The sequence below is a fragment of the Daktulosphaira vitifoliae genome, unplaced genomic scaffold, assembly GCF_025091365.1.
Source record: "Daktulosphaira vitifoliae isolate Bord-2020 unplaced genomic scaffold, ASM2509136v1 Scaffold_4, whole genome shotgun sequence".
In the NCBI taxonomy this organism is placed as follows: Eukaryota; Metazoa; Arthropoda; class Insecta; order Hemiptera; family Phylloxeridae; genus Daktulosphaira; species Daktulosphaira vitifoliae.
The window spans coordinates 41833844-41848761 of record NW_026099575.1 but is presented as its reverse complement, the minus strand read 5'-3'; the positions used below and the strand labels follow the sequence as shown (position 1 = coordinate 41848761).

The 14918-nt window shown below is 28.6% G+C and overlaps 2 protein-coding genes across 2 annotated transcripts; both read left to right on the top strand.

The window, feature by feature from the left end:
* The first annotated feature begins 10731 nt into the window (after positions 1-10731).
* On the top strand, positions 10732-11752 carry LOC126905074 (uncharacterized). Its single transcript, XM_050684467.1, has 4 exons — positions 10732-10882; positions 10944-11076; positions 11139-11420; positions 11481-11752. Exons 1-4 carry the CDS (start codon positions 10826-10828, stop codon positions 11750-11752), a joined length of 744 nt encoding a protein of 247 aa, XP_050540424.1. The 5' UTR covers positions 10732-10825.
* On the top strand, positions 11753-12291 carry LOC126905665 (uncharacterized). The gene has a single exon (XM_050685601.1). The coding sequence runs from the start codon at positions 11790-11792 to the stop codon at positions 12177-12179; it is 390 nt and encodes a 129-aa protein (XP_050541558.1). The 5' UTR covers positions 11753-11789; the 3' UTR covers positions 12180-12291.
* Positions 12292-14918: the final 2627 nt, after the last annotated feature.

Genomic DNA, 14918 nt, shown 5'->3' with positions numbered 1-14918 from the left:
ATATTTTCTAGCAAATTAAACGGATCATTGATTAAAAATAAAACAAATTTTTCAATAAGTTATTTAAGAAATGAATATAATTAAAAAAACAAACTATGAATATTNAGTTGACTTAACTTATTCAGTGGATAACACGTTTTATTTCGATGTGAAGTGACCGGCATTTGATTCTATTGTTCTACAATTTTTAGGTTACCCGTCCTATTCGGTATATAAAAGTAAAATAGGAATATTTAATTATTTTTTGTATCGTATCTGAACATTTATATAAAGTAATCAAGTTTTTAGCTTCGATGCGAAGCTGAGAAGGTATTAATTTTACTATGATGTGTTTTTTTTTTTTCTGTGTCTGTTACCACTTTTTCTCAGCTTTCACCGAACCGATTTTTTTCAATGATACGTCAAAAGATCACAAATCGTATCTAGTCGAAGACATTACCCTCAAAAATTGAAAAAAATTCCCTCGTTCCCCGTAAATGGGGGAAACCTCCGAAAAAATTACAAATTTAAAAATGGCTAATTATCGAAATTTTTTCAATTTTTTTTACTAAAAACTGCCGTAACTTTTTTAAAAATAAATATATCAATATAATTCTTTTTTTTTTTATAGATGCATGATGTTATTACCTATCATTTGGTATATTTTTTTTATAAATCTGACTTTTTACCTGCCCACAGGGGGGGATTTAAAATGACAACTTTTTTACAAAAAATTAATTTTTTCAACTTAAATTTTGAAAGTGTTCCGGAAGGTCTGACACTTTTATATATATATTAAATTAAAGCTAATGTAATCTACTTTATTATGTAAAAAAAAAATTTCGGACTTTATTTTATCTTCACGGTGAAAATGGCTACCAAATGCTATTATTGTATGAAAATTCTCAATTTTATTTTTTACATTTTTAACTTAATAATGCTATAACTTATTGAAAAGTGTATTAATCAATATAATTTTTTTATAGGAAATACTATTTTTTAATAATCCCTTTTTCATTCGACATACTTTATCTTAATCAGGATAATAATAAGGAACTAGCTTTTGGAATAATCCACCAATTTTTTAAAATTAAACACTATCTAAAGATTTGCATCGAAGCGTTTTTTTTTGATAGTGATTTTAATCACTGTCAGATATCATTATACTTAATCCAACTATGCCACGTCACCACTGTGCCGCGACCCCCCTGTGCTAGGTTTTTTTTTTTACCATTTAGTTGCTAAGTAAATCTTATACATTAATTATTATTTTAAACATATAAAATTATTTTATTTACTTAGTAAAAGACCTATATTATATTCCTAGTATGAGTACATGTACTTTTAAAAATGTCTTATTTTTTTTTTTTATAAATATAATTTTTATTCGCGATAAAATCATAAATACTATAATTTTATGAAAGGCTTAAAATAAAATGTTATTTTGAATTGTAAAAAATATGTTACTTTATCATAGAGTCAAAAATAAACCGTAATAACCAATATTTTATTTTACAAATTTATATAAAAAATATTGAATGATAAAATACGAAAAAACCAAAAAAATTCAATATTATAATATACTGAACATTTTATAGAAACCTAAAATACATTGTTACAATTTTAAAATATTATCGTGAACCAAAATATACAATTGAATGTGGATTTATATATAAATTTATACATAATTCACTTGTTTAATAATAAATATATCATATCAATAGTTAATTAATAAAACCTAAAATATATTTCTTATTAGAAACATCAATTGTGAACATTTTAAATACAACAAAATACAATAATACAAAATAGAGAACATATATTTTTTTCGTATTTTTCACAATTAAAAGAATAACGCATATTATATGCGTTATTTTTTTTATTAATTGGAATAATGAAAATTATTTTTATTATTCCAATTGATAAAAAATCATTATTTTATCATTTATGTACTACAAAAATATTTTTAATAAAATAAATAAATACAGATATAATATAAAAAATAAAATTACAATAAAAAGAAAAATAAAAATTTTTATTCTGTACTGTTGTTAAGTAATAATATTAAACACAATAAACTAATTAAATTTAAATTTATATTGAGATGTTTTAAATTGGAGTGATGTAGTACATTTCAATTTACATCATGGACAGTTAAATTATTATTTTTATTTAAAGCGATAATTTTTATTGTTTAAGTATTTCTAAATTAAGTACAAAACCAAAAATGAATTCTATAGTAATTGATATCGATTGCTTTTAGAACTTAATTTTTTCCTCTGAAAATAACGAATAATTTGGTTCCTTCATTTTACGAAATTTTTTGATATAAATTGAAATTTCTAAGAGCATTTACTTAGGTAAATCATAACATTTTATTACGTAAAATTTAAGTTTAGTTAAAATTATCAATACATGAAACACAGTTGTGATAAATTTATTACCTAATAGTTTCTGTTTACCTTTATAGTTAACATCAAAACACTAATTTAAAATGAATTACAATAATCAAATAAATGAGTTAGCATAAAATATTTTATAAGCATTTCTCATTAGCTGAGGTTATGTCTTGTGGTTTTGTTTTTATGATAAGAACTTTTATAAGCTATATATTATAATGTATTGTAGTGTATAATGTATATACATCAACAAGTCATGTACAAATTCTTTAATCTATGTAATTTTAACAAGTGCATTTTTGCTTTATGCCATCACCGTGGGCACCAGCGGCGTTGGGTAAAACACTTGTTGCGTATACAGTCATATGGTGTCTTGTTGTGACCGCCCCATCAATATGTGATTGACCGCTGATAAAAATAATTAAACGAGTTCCACGCGACTCGTTAAAACGAGTCAGTATTATTCTTTTCGCAATTAAAAACGCTCGCTTATATCGCTCGCGTATCGTTGATACCAAACTGAACGGTATATTTTCGTTTCGTTTTTTTTTTTCTTATTTTGTGCTCTTTTGAAGCATCGCAAAGGTGTATACGCGCATATTTCGCATACGCCAAAATTCGCCATCGTCGGGACGAGTTAACTTCATTTCCACGCTGTGGAACGCCTTCTGTACCAAGTCTCTTGTAATTCGCAATCCAGCCGCAAACCAGGTCACTGCCATCTGTGGATGTACAGGTCGCCTTTATTGTATTATTTTACATTACTATTAAATAATCTATTAATGTACCTATGTATATATTTCTAGTATAGTTAAGTTTTACTAACATTAATTTTAGTGATATGTTATGTTTGAATAATATTCTTATATAGAAATATATGAATACTCTCAACATCTTTTAATAATCTTCCATGTTCTGTTGTCTATTTATGACACTTGTAGTGTCTTACTTTTAAATTTTAGTTAAAGGAACACTCAAACAACACTAATTTCAAAGTTTTCCGGTAGTTGGTTCGAATTTCTGTATTAAACAAAAATTAAATAATAGTATAATAAGATAGGGGGGTAAGGATTAAGTATGAGTTTAAACGAGTATCTCGGGGTCAAACTATGTTGAGTTATCAAATAATAAAATATCCCTACCTCACTTATTATTATTCTTTATTATTACGTGAATTTTTAAGAAATAAATCACGCAAATAAATATTCGCACTAACTTTTATTATCTTCGGTAGTTGACTGAGTTAATCTCATTGTGATTTCTCGCTTCAGTGTTAACAATCGTTTATAGAGTCTTGCGTTTATTTCGATTAATTAGTCATAGTGCGTTTATTGGATTTAAAAATATTCTCTACAATGAGACGTGCGTCTATTATAATTTGTCACCTTTTTTTATTTTCTTTAAATTACTTTTATATTATACTATGTTTTTACTAATAATATTCTCGGTGAATTCCCTATAGTCGATATCGATATTCTTACAATTCACTCTGAACTTGTCAAAATATAATTACAAGAATATGCCTATTTATATTCAAAATATAATCAACAAGACTGTGGCCCAGTGTTTCTCAACGTACATCTTTGGCTGGCGCGGATACAGTTAACCCCGTTAATATATATACCAAATATTATTTCAATAGACCTTTTACTATCCTTTATATGAAATGCGTACATTTTACAGAGAAATAATTTGACATAGTCCTTTATGGCTGGAGGGTGCACACGCAGAAGATATTTCCAAGATGTAGTTTCCTGCCAAATGGACTATATATTTTATGATGAACTCTACCCGGACTACTAGTTCTGGAACTGGCTTGCCGACGTATATGGCGCACTTCAAAAATAGTCTTTTATAAATTTAGTACTATTCTTTACGCCAACTGCCTGCATGTTTACCGAGAAGTAATTGGCATATTCCTTTTTGGCTGTCGAGTACACAGGCAGAGGTATTACTACTAAGAATAATTAAATCTAATCACAAATTACGCTTCTTCATTTATGTAANTATGCATTAAACAAGCGAATTATATATTCAGTAATTAAAAGTAACTAATGTAAACAAAAACCACTACATGTTAGCATATGTTATCACATTAATATTATTAATATATATATATAATTATGATTAGTTATATGATTTTAGCTTCGATGTTGGTTTTACTAAGATGTGTTTATTTATTTTTATTTTTTTGTGTCTGTTACCACTTTTCCTCAGCTCTCACCGAATCGATTTCTTTCAATGATACGTCAAAAGATCACAAATCGTATCTAGTTGAAGACATTACCCTTAAAAATTGAAAAAAATTCCCTCGTTCCCCGTAAATGGAGGAAACCTCCAAAAAAATTACAAATTTAAAAATCGTTAATTTTCTAAATTTTTTCAATTTTTTTTACTAAAAACTGCTGCAACTTTTTCAAAAATGAACATATCAATATAATTTTTTTTTTTATTAATGTTCGATATCTTTATCTATCATTTGGTATATATTTTTTGTAAATCTGACACTTAAACTGCCCACAGGAGGGGATTTAAAATGACAACTTTTTCACAAAAAATTAACTTTTTCAACTTAACTTTTGAAAATGTTCCGGAAGGTCTGACACTTTTTTATGTATCTTAAATTAAAGGTAATATAACATAATTTAATTTGAAAAAAAATAATTTGACCTTTGGACTTGTCTTTACGGTGAAATTAGATATCAAGGTTAATAAAAAATTACGATTTTTGTAAAATAATTTTTTTTTATATTTTTAACTTAATAATGCTATAACTTTTTGGATGATGTATGGATAAGTAAATTTTTTTTTTTATATAGATGCTTGATGTCTTTACTTATCATTTGGTATATTTTTTTTGTAAATCTGACCCTTTATCTACCCACAGGGGGGGATTTAATATGACAACTTTTTCACAAAAAATTAACTTTTTCAACTTAACTTTTGAAAATGTTCCGGAAGGTCTGACACTTTATCGCATAATTAAAGGGTTATTTTGCATTTTAAATAAGAGGACCCTATTTTGGTGATCTTGTATAATCATAATACGTGACATACTTGTACAAATGATAATATCATATTTTATGTTAATATTAAATATTAATAAGAAATAGTATAATATTACATTTAAGGCTGTTCATAAATGAAGGACAATATAAGTTTTATTATGAATGTACGATAATGTATAAGGCTATTGTGCCTATGTAAATAAAATTACGCTTCTTCATTTTTTTCGGCATATTTAAGTCTGTCCAGAAATGAAGGACACGATAACTTTTAAAACTTATATAAAATACAAACTATATTTATTTCTTATAAGGATATTAGGTAATAGTAAAAATAAATAAAACTTATTTCTAGGTAAAATATTAATAAATCATCTAAAACAATGTGTCACTATTGAGTATGATTTGAATAAAAAACTAAGTCGTAGAGGTAAAATATTTACTTATACCGACGCAGATTTCATGTAAGAGAATATAGACCATGAGCAGCAGCTCAGAGAGAAAAACAGCAGCTGCAACCCAGAGAGGGATTTTAAAAAAATTGCTTTTTATATTTTGGATAAAGTAAACCAACGATCTCTATTGATGTTCCTGAGATGTCGGATAATTATTGGTGATTGGTTAATTGTGATAGAAATCCTGATGAGGGCGTAATTAATGAATTTTAGGGGACTGGTTTGAAACATGTGTTAATAAATGGTTATTTTGTTTACCCTAAAAGGAAAACATTCCTTAGATGATTTTAGCATTTGTAATAAACAAAAAAAAGATAGAGATAAATGGTGAAGAGGATGAAGATGGTAAAGATGTATCTCGGGGTCGAACTATACAGAGTGTTCAGTAAGTCAGGAAACGGGTTTCTATTGCTCTCATTGTTTGTAATAATGAGAACAATAGATACCCGTTTCCTGACTTACTGAACACCCTGTATTTATTTATTAAATAATAAAATATCCCAATTCATTTATTCCTATTCTTGTTTATTACGTGATTTTTTTTAGAAGTAAGGCATGCAAATAATTATTCGCACTTACTTTTATTTCCTTTAGTAATTGACTAAGCTGTTTTATGGCAATTTCTTTCTTCAGTGTCAACACTCATTTATACTGTATTGCGTTTATTTCGATTAATTAGTCTCTCCGTGTATATTAAATTTAGAAAAGGGGTTCTTTACAATAGGACCTGCGTCTATTATAATTTGTCACCTTTTTTTATTTTCTTTAAATTACGTTTATATTATACTATGTTTTTACTAATAATATTTTCGATGAAAAATGAAAGTCTATATCGATATTCTTAAAATTTACTCTGAACTAGTCAAAATATAATTATAAGAATATGTCTATCTATATTCAAAATATAATTAACAAGACTGTGGTGGCCCAGCGTTTCTCAGCGTAAATCCTTGGCTGGCGCGGACACAGTTACCTCGTTAATATATTTCAAATATTATTTCAATACACCTTTTACTATCCTTTACGTCAACTGCCTACACGTTACCGAAAGGTAATTGGCATAGTCCCTTATGGCTAGCGGGTACACAGGCATAAAGTACTACTACTAAAACTAATTAAGTCTAATCACAAATTATGCTTCTTCATTTAGTTCGGCACATTGAAGGCTGTTCATAAATGTAGGGCACAATAATATTTAAAACCTTTATATAAAGAATAGAGATTATATTTATTTGTCGTGAGAACATTAGGTGATAATAAAAATAAATAAAAACTTGTTCCTGTGTAAAATATTAATAAATCACCTAAGACAATGTTCACCACTTAGGATGATTTATATAAAAAAAAAACAAAAGTCACAGGGACAAAATATTTACTTATACTGACGCAAATTCCACGTAAGAGAATATTTAGAGGGTAGTCATCGTAGCAGTCGCAGTCGCAGTCAATCGTCAAGAAAAGTCCAAAGAAATCAAAAGAAGAAGTCGGAATCGCCAAAAAAAGTCAAAGAAGTAGTCCGTTTTTACGAGAAAAAATGGCTTTTTATACGCCGGATGAAGCCAGCGAACTGTATTGAAATTCCTTAGATGTTGGATAATTATTTGTGATTGGTTAATTGTGATAGAAACCCTGCCGTGGGCGTAGTTAATGAATTGTAGGGGACTGGTTTGAAACATGTGTTGATAAATAGTTATTTTTATTACCCTAAAAGGGAAACATTCCTTAGATGATTTTTTTGCTTTATTCATATATATGTGGTATTAGTACATTTCGTTCGCAGTGATGTTCATAACGCGTTTTCAGGATATTAAAGATGGGGAGCTTTTCTTGGAGAACGTTTTACTAACATCGGTGTGATTAGATATCAAACTGTCATCCAATGACCAACTTGTGTCTACACTTCCACTAATATAATTCAGGGGATATGCTTTCTTCCCCTTCTAAATTTTATTATATTTAACTTCTAGTAGTATAGTGATACATAATCTAACAATTTAAAACTTTTAAGAATTATCAACATTGAAAAAAAAATGTTTTCTTAGAATTATAAAAATTGATCAAATTTGAAATGATAATATTATTAAGGTAATAATTTATTTACATGATAGATATATTTCTCCCATTAAACTTGAGGTATTTTTTTTTTTTTTTTGTTACATTATTAGATAAATAATATTCTGTGATAGCAGCTCTGAGTTTTTATCAATTTTTGTTTAACCTCAAGCTTTAATAAATAATTACTTGTATTTTTTTTCGATAGTTAATGATACATCTAAAATTTTGTTTTTTATTGAGAATCATATTTTTAATATAATTGAACTAGATTTATTATGTTGTTTATGTATTTGATTAAATTTAAAACAATACTTGATGCTTTGTATAAAGTCAAAACCGTTTTGATTTTAGTAATAAAACAAATTTGTTTTTTGGTTAAATAATTTCATATTATTTTACATATAAATCTAGAATGAATAATGTAAATAAATTCCAGTTTAAAAAGTTTTTAGTATTGTTTATTTAATTATTTTATTAAATTGATACATTTTTAAAACTTCATTAATTTACTCTTTTTTTGAAGAAATTTAATTATTATTAATTAAAATATCATTTTTAAAAAATTATTTATTTTGGTGCATAGAGAATATAAAGTCAGACAGGTGTTGGAGTAATAATTTCATGACGAAAATATTAATCAAATAGTTGGTTGATACATAGCCAAGTTATACATATGAACCATTAATAAAATAAATAATATAAAATTAAAGAATTTCTTCTAAAATAGAAAATTTAGTACTTTAACTAAAATTGATATATTTTAGAAGCCAAATTAAATACTATGAAAAATGAACTAAAGATATTTTATTTATAATATTTTATAAAATAAAACTTATTTCAATTCTTAATGTAATTAATAAACAATTATACTTAATTACTTTGTAAAATACGAATAGTAAAAATATTGTTAAGATTGCAATATCAATTTTGAATACATAACATAATATAACATTCTGTGTTCAATTGAACACCTAAAAGTAATTTTTTCAAGTACTCTCTCTCATTCATAGAACACACTCAATTCACAATTATAAAATCGTCCCAAAGTTTGGTTTTATTATAAGAAGTCGCAAGACTTTACTCACATTATATCTTAGAAAGATATTCAACATTAGGTTCGATAATTGCTTGAATACGATTCAGTTATATGGAACCCTTTTTAAAGTTGTTTATAGTGTAAAACTAGAACGAATACAAAATAAACTCCTACGCTATGCTAATGTTACTTCCTGTTGTTATTTATAATCGTGACAACTTATCTATAAGGAAAGTTTTAGGTATCTATTTTTATTTTCAAGGCGTTTATTTCATGTTATTTGTATATACGAATTAACTAATGGTTTAATTAATAATGGCGAACTTTGGTTGTACTTAATTTTGGTAATCTAACCTTGAATTCTAGAAATCGTTCAAATTTTAATATTACTAAGCATAAAACGCATTACAGCTACTTTACGTTAATTTATAAGCTCACGCTGTTGATTTATATTATACATTCTGTATATTTTATTATATTTGTAATGTTATTTATCTATTTCCAGAACTTAACATGCTCTAGAGGGTGTAGTTATGACCGGGCCTTTGTAATTATGATCAGCTTGTATCAGATATCAGACACTACCAATGAGAAAATCACAAGAAAAATCTCGTCGGCACCTTGGGGATCGAACCCAAGACCCTGTGCGACAAAATATACATTTCTTCTCATCAGGCCAGGCCGACCCCAATAAATTGTATATTATGTACTCATTAAAATCTCAATATTTTTTATTATTCCACAATGTTTTTATGTATTATATTTGTAATAGTATAATATATTTTATTATTGCTTGATTCTTGTTCAAACTAGGTAATTATTATGTTGTGAAATTTTTATTTATTGTTTTGTTATACATATTTGGACTTATATTAATATTTTATTGTATTATTACTATTATATTATGACATTTGATAGTGATTATCATCACTAAAATAAAATGTTTCAATGTAAATCTGATTAATATCACAATAATTTGTATATTTCGTTAGATAAACCGTATCTACAGTTTTGACTAAAATTATTTTTTGCATTGAAATTGTGTGAAACCTTAAAAATATATTTTGCTATATAGTTTTACAAATAAATATTTAATAGTAATAATTTTATGATATCGTTATGATTTATTAAAAGATGTTTAAATATATATCATCTCGAAGTAAAACTCGTATATATATTCTTAATAATTCATATTAAGTATGTTATTATAACAATGGTACCAATATTATTTAACACAATCTAATTTTTTAAAATAGCAACCCAAATATACGATATCATAAGTAAATACAATAAAATTTTTAACTCTTAAAGTTTATAATTTTTGTTGTGCTTCAAAAATGAATTAAAAATTTGAAATTATAAAACTTATTCTATTAATAAAAGGCATTAATGACCAATAGTCAGGACCATCTCGAGGGATACATGAGAGTATATTGTTTTCTTAAAATAAAATATTCATTAATCACCTATTTTCCAATAAATAATTTTTCTGCAAAAAAATAAACTTAAAAATGTTATCAAAATTTAAAAACAAACTTTTCAACCGGTTTAATAATTTTACTTCCATATTTTTATCTAGTAGTCAATACTCATTAACCATTACAAAATACTCGAGTTTACTAAAGAATCAAATACTATAGACGATAAATCTTTGAGCTGGACTTATAAAACAGAAAGTGTTGACTTAATATAGTCCATTTGGTAATAATTGTTATAATTTTGTAAATTTTTAATTATAATAGTTTATATGCTTTATTAATGTGGAAAATTGAAAAAAACTTATATTCGATTATTTTTAAATAGTTAATAAAATAATGCCGTTCTTGCCTGTCAACGATGTACCGCCGGGTTCCAAAGAGACCAAACTCATGGCCACTTTGAAACCCAATCAGCGGTATGTCACACTATGTCAACTTAAAACAGGCAATCGCACACGGACTGCAAGTCGATAAAGTATGTGTAATTAACCTATAAACTATAAGCGATGATACTAATATAAATATTTGTACTGCAGGTGCACCGCGTTTTAGAGTTTCAACAAAGTGCTTGGTTGAAACCATACATTGAGTTGAACACTGAAATGCGGAAACAGGCGGCAAATGCTTTTGAAATAGCATTTTTCAAACTAATGAATAATGCCGTCTTTGGTAAGTACATGCTCAATGCTAAAGCAGTTATGGGTTATTCGATAATTTTTTACATTTTATAGGAAAAACCATGGAAAACATGCGGAAGCGTACCCGTATTGAGCTAATCTCCAGTTCCAAACGTCTAAGCAAGCTCGTAAACCAACCAACCTTCAACGACTGTATCAAATACGGTGAAAGGTTGTGCGCTGTCATAATGGACACAAAGATTGTCAAGTTTATCAAACCAATATACGTCGGTTTAGCAGTGCTTGCCATTAGCAAGACACTAATGTACAAGTACTTCTACGACGTATTGAAACCACATTATGGCAGTGCAATCGAATTGGTTTACATGGATACTGGTGAGTACAACCGTACAGTAGAAATATTTTTTATATTTATATATTTTTAATTTTTCTCAGACTCCTTCATATACCTGCTCAGAGTAGGCGACTTCTACCAGGATTTAGCTGGTAGCCCCGATTTACTGGTGCACGTGGACGCATCTAGCCTGCCCAAGGATCACCCTTGCTACTCCACCGATAGAAAGAAGATGCCCGGCTTGTTTTCAGACGAGACCAGTGGCCTCACTCTCTTTGAGATCGCTGCACTTCGATCAAAGTGCTACGCATTTGACATGGAAGGCAGCGAACTCATAAAGTCTAAGGGGATCCGCGGACACGTCGTNCTTTGAGATCGCTGCACTTCGATCAAAGTGCTACGCATATGACATGGAAGGCAGCGAACTAATCAAATCTAAGGGGATCCGCGGGCACGTCGTCCGGAACCATCTGTCTTTGGACGATTACAAACGATGTTTGTTCGAAGACGATGGCGATGGCGACGATGTGTCAAAACGAGCATTGGCTGGAGAGAATGCCCGTGTGGTCATCGGAGCTGTACGCGATGGTGAGACTCTACCGACATTATCGCTGCCATACACTCCGTACCGACAGAACGTGTCAATCCGTTCGTTCGAGCACGAAGTACGCACTTTACGTACAACCAAATTGGCGCTTAACCGTTTCGACGATAAGCGCTATACGCTCGGAAACAGAATTGACACGTTGGCTCACGGGCATTATGCTATACCACCACCACCACCACCACAGGGAGGTTAATACAAATATAGTAGTATTTAAGTGATTCTCGTTGGAAAAAAAATATTGTTAAAATTAAATATTGAAATCATAATTTGTAAAAATATGTGTACTAGTATAAATAGTTTTAAGTTTTTTTTTGTTAAATAATTGTAAATAAATGTTAGTAATACACATGTAATCGTATATAGTTTTAAAATGTAACATAATATAAAAAAAATTGTAAATATACTTATATTTTTAATTATTAAATAAAAAAAACCTCGTGTTGTATTTGTAATTGTTTTTTTATTTAACTAAATGTTTAATACAATAATGAAAAAATGTTTTATTATAATAAATATCAAAAAAAAATTTATTNATAATAAATATTAAAAAAAAAAAAATTATAGGCATTTTATATAATATCGATTGAATCTATCCATTTATTATGTGAATTATCCAAACCAACAAATTTGACAAAACATTTGTCTTTATTCTTCTTAATGATCTTTTCCACTAAATAAACTTTTGGAAACTGAGTCATGCTAAGTTCATGCTCATGGAAACAACCATTTATAGGTCTGTTGTTTTCATCTGTCAGTTCGTACACGACAGGTTTTGTATCACGAATTTTTGAGATTGTAAAGACTTCCGATGTCCAATNGTGGTGCTAATGTCCCAACTTTAATAGTTGAAAAATCATCGGTTATTTTAACCGTAGTATTACCCATGATAAAATCATTATCTTTCACATACTTTAAACCGTAAACCGGGTCCATTTCTAACAACCACTTTGAAAAATCTTCTCGCTGCATTTCACTGGAAAACGAGCGTTTAGGCTTATCGATATTTACCGTCTTTATTTCTTCCTGAGATGTAGAAGATTCATTTTTTATTGAATTTTCCATCTTTATTTCCTCTTCCTGAGATGTAGAGGGTTCGCTAGAGCTCTGTATCATATCATTTTCTTCGGATGTTAAGGATGTAATTGGATCAGTTTTTACTATAGGACGGGCTTTTCCCAAGTGGCGAAACAATGACTTTCTGTGCTTTTGCTTTTCTTCCATTTCAACATNTTTTTGTTCTTCATGAGCATCCGAAAATGTTTGTTGAAAAATTCTAAACCTCGGTCTGTTTGCAAGTTTTTTGGAGATCTATTAAACAAGACTTTTTCAAAAGCTGACTTGACTTCTGTACTAGACTTATTTTTTAAAGGCACAGCCCATGCATATTTTGTATAAACATCGATTATCGTTAAAATAAATGTAAAATTTTTATTTGTTATAGAGTATTTTTTCATATCTACTAAATCTGCTAGCCACAAGTCATCTTTGCCGTACGATACAACTCTTCTTCTAGGAAATATTTTTCTAGCCGGTCTATGTAATTCATTTGCTACTTTCTCTGCTATTTTACTCATGATATTACACCTAGTTCTCGTAACTCTTCTTCTATAGACAGTATTTCGTTTCCCACGCCGGTTTTTCCAGCACTTCTTGCAGCGTGTAAAAGTTCTAATCGAACAATGAGTTCGTTAGGATCGTTCCAATATACGTATTCTTTAGGTCTTTTGTTAAAAATTTTGTAGGTTAACACACCACTACCTGTTTTCGGAGGAAACAAGTTACTAATGATGTATTTATATTTATAACCTACATTACATTTCAATTTTCCATCTCGTCCTAAATGGGCATTAGTGTAAAGTAGTAAAGTTTTATAATCCGATAAATCTATTTTATTGAATGAACCAACTGCAGGTTTACTTTTAAATAATAATTGACAAAGCCCATAACTTAACGGTCGTGGTGCTAATGTCCCAACTTTAATAGTTGAAAAATCATCGGTTACATTAACCGTAGTTTTACCCATGATAAAATCATTATCTTTCACATACTTTAAACCGTAAACCGGGTCCATTTCTAACAACCACTTTGAAAAATCTTCTCGCTGCATTTCACTGGAAAACGAGCGTTTAGGCTTATCGATATTTGCCGTCTTTATTTCTTCCTGAGATGTAGAAGATTCATTTTTTATTGAACTTTCCATCTTTATTTCCTCTTCCTGAGATGTAGAGGGTTCGCTAGAGCTCTGTATCATATCATTTTCTTCGGATGTTAAGGATGTAATTGGATCAGTTTTTACTATAGGACGGGCTTTTCCCAAGTGGCGAAACAATGACTTTCTGTGCTTTTGCTTTTCTTCCATTTCAACATGATTTTGATTAGCTATTTCTTGAAGAGGTGTCACCAGCGGTGACATATGTGTACGTACAAAATTTTCCGATTTCTCAACATTTCTATGAATTAACTGTATTTTATTTTTTATGTTTTGTTTAGAGCGTATGATTTCTTTCAACACTTTATCCGACATCTTGATATTAACTAAACATATAGCAGTATGAGTCGTCTTTTTATACTCGCGTCATTTTTATGAATATATCAAGCCCACATCGATATCGACCATTGTTGAGGTCATCATCTTTCACTATAGTAATGAAACTATATCGTCCTTTATTCCAACATTGTGAACACATTGCTTTGAATTCATTAAAACTCATATCACTGGAACAATGATCTTCATAAACGTGTTTGAGATTTGTTTCATCTTGTTTGTACAGTATAATCATATTAGTGTTATCTCTTATCAGTTGTTTTGGAATTCTAGAATACGTCTGTGTTAGATAAAAACTATCAACACCATTGTGTCGCCCTCGGCAATAATAAGATGTCATATGAATTTGTTTTTCACAAATCACATCATCGAATACAAATACAGAGT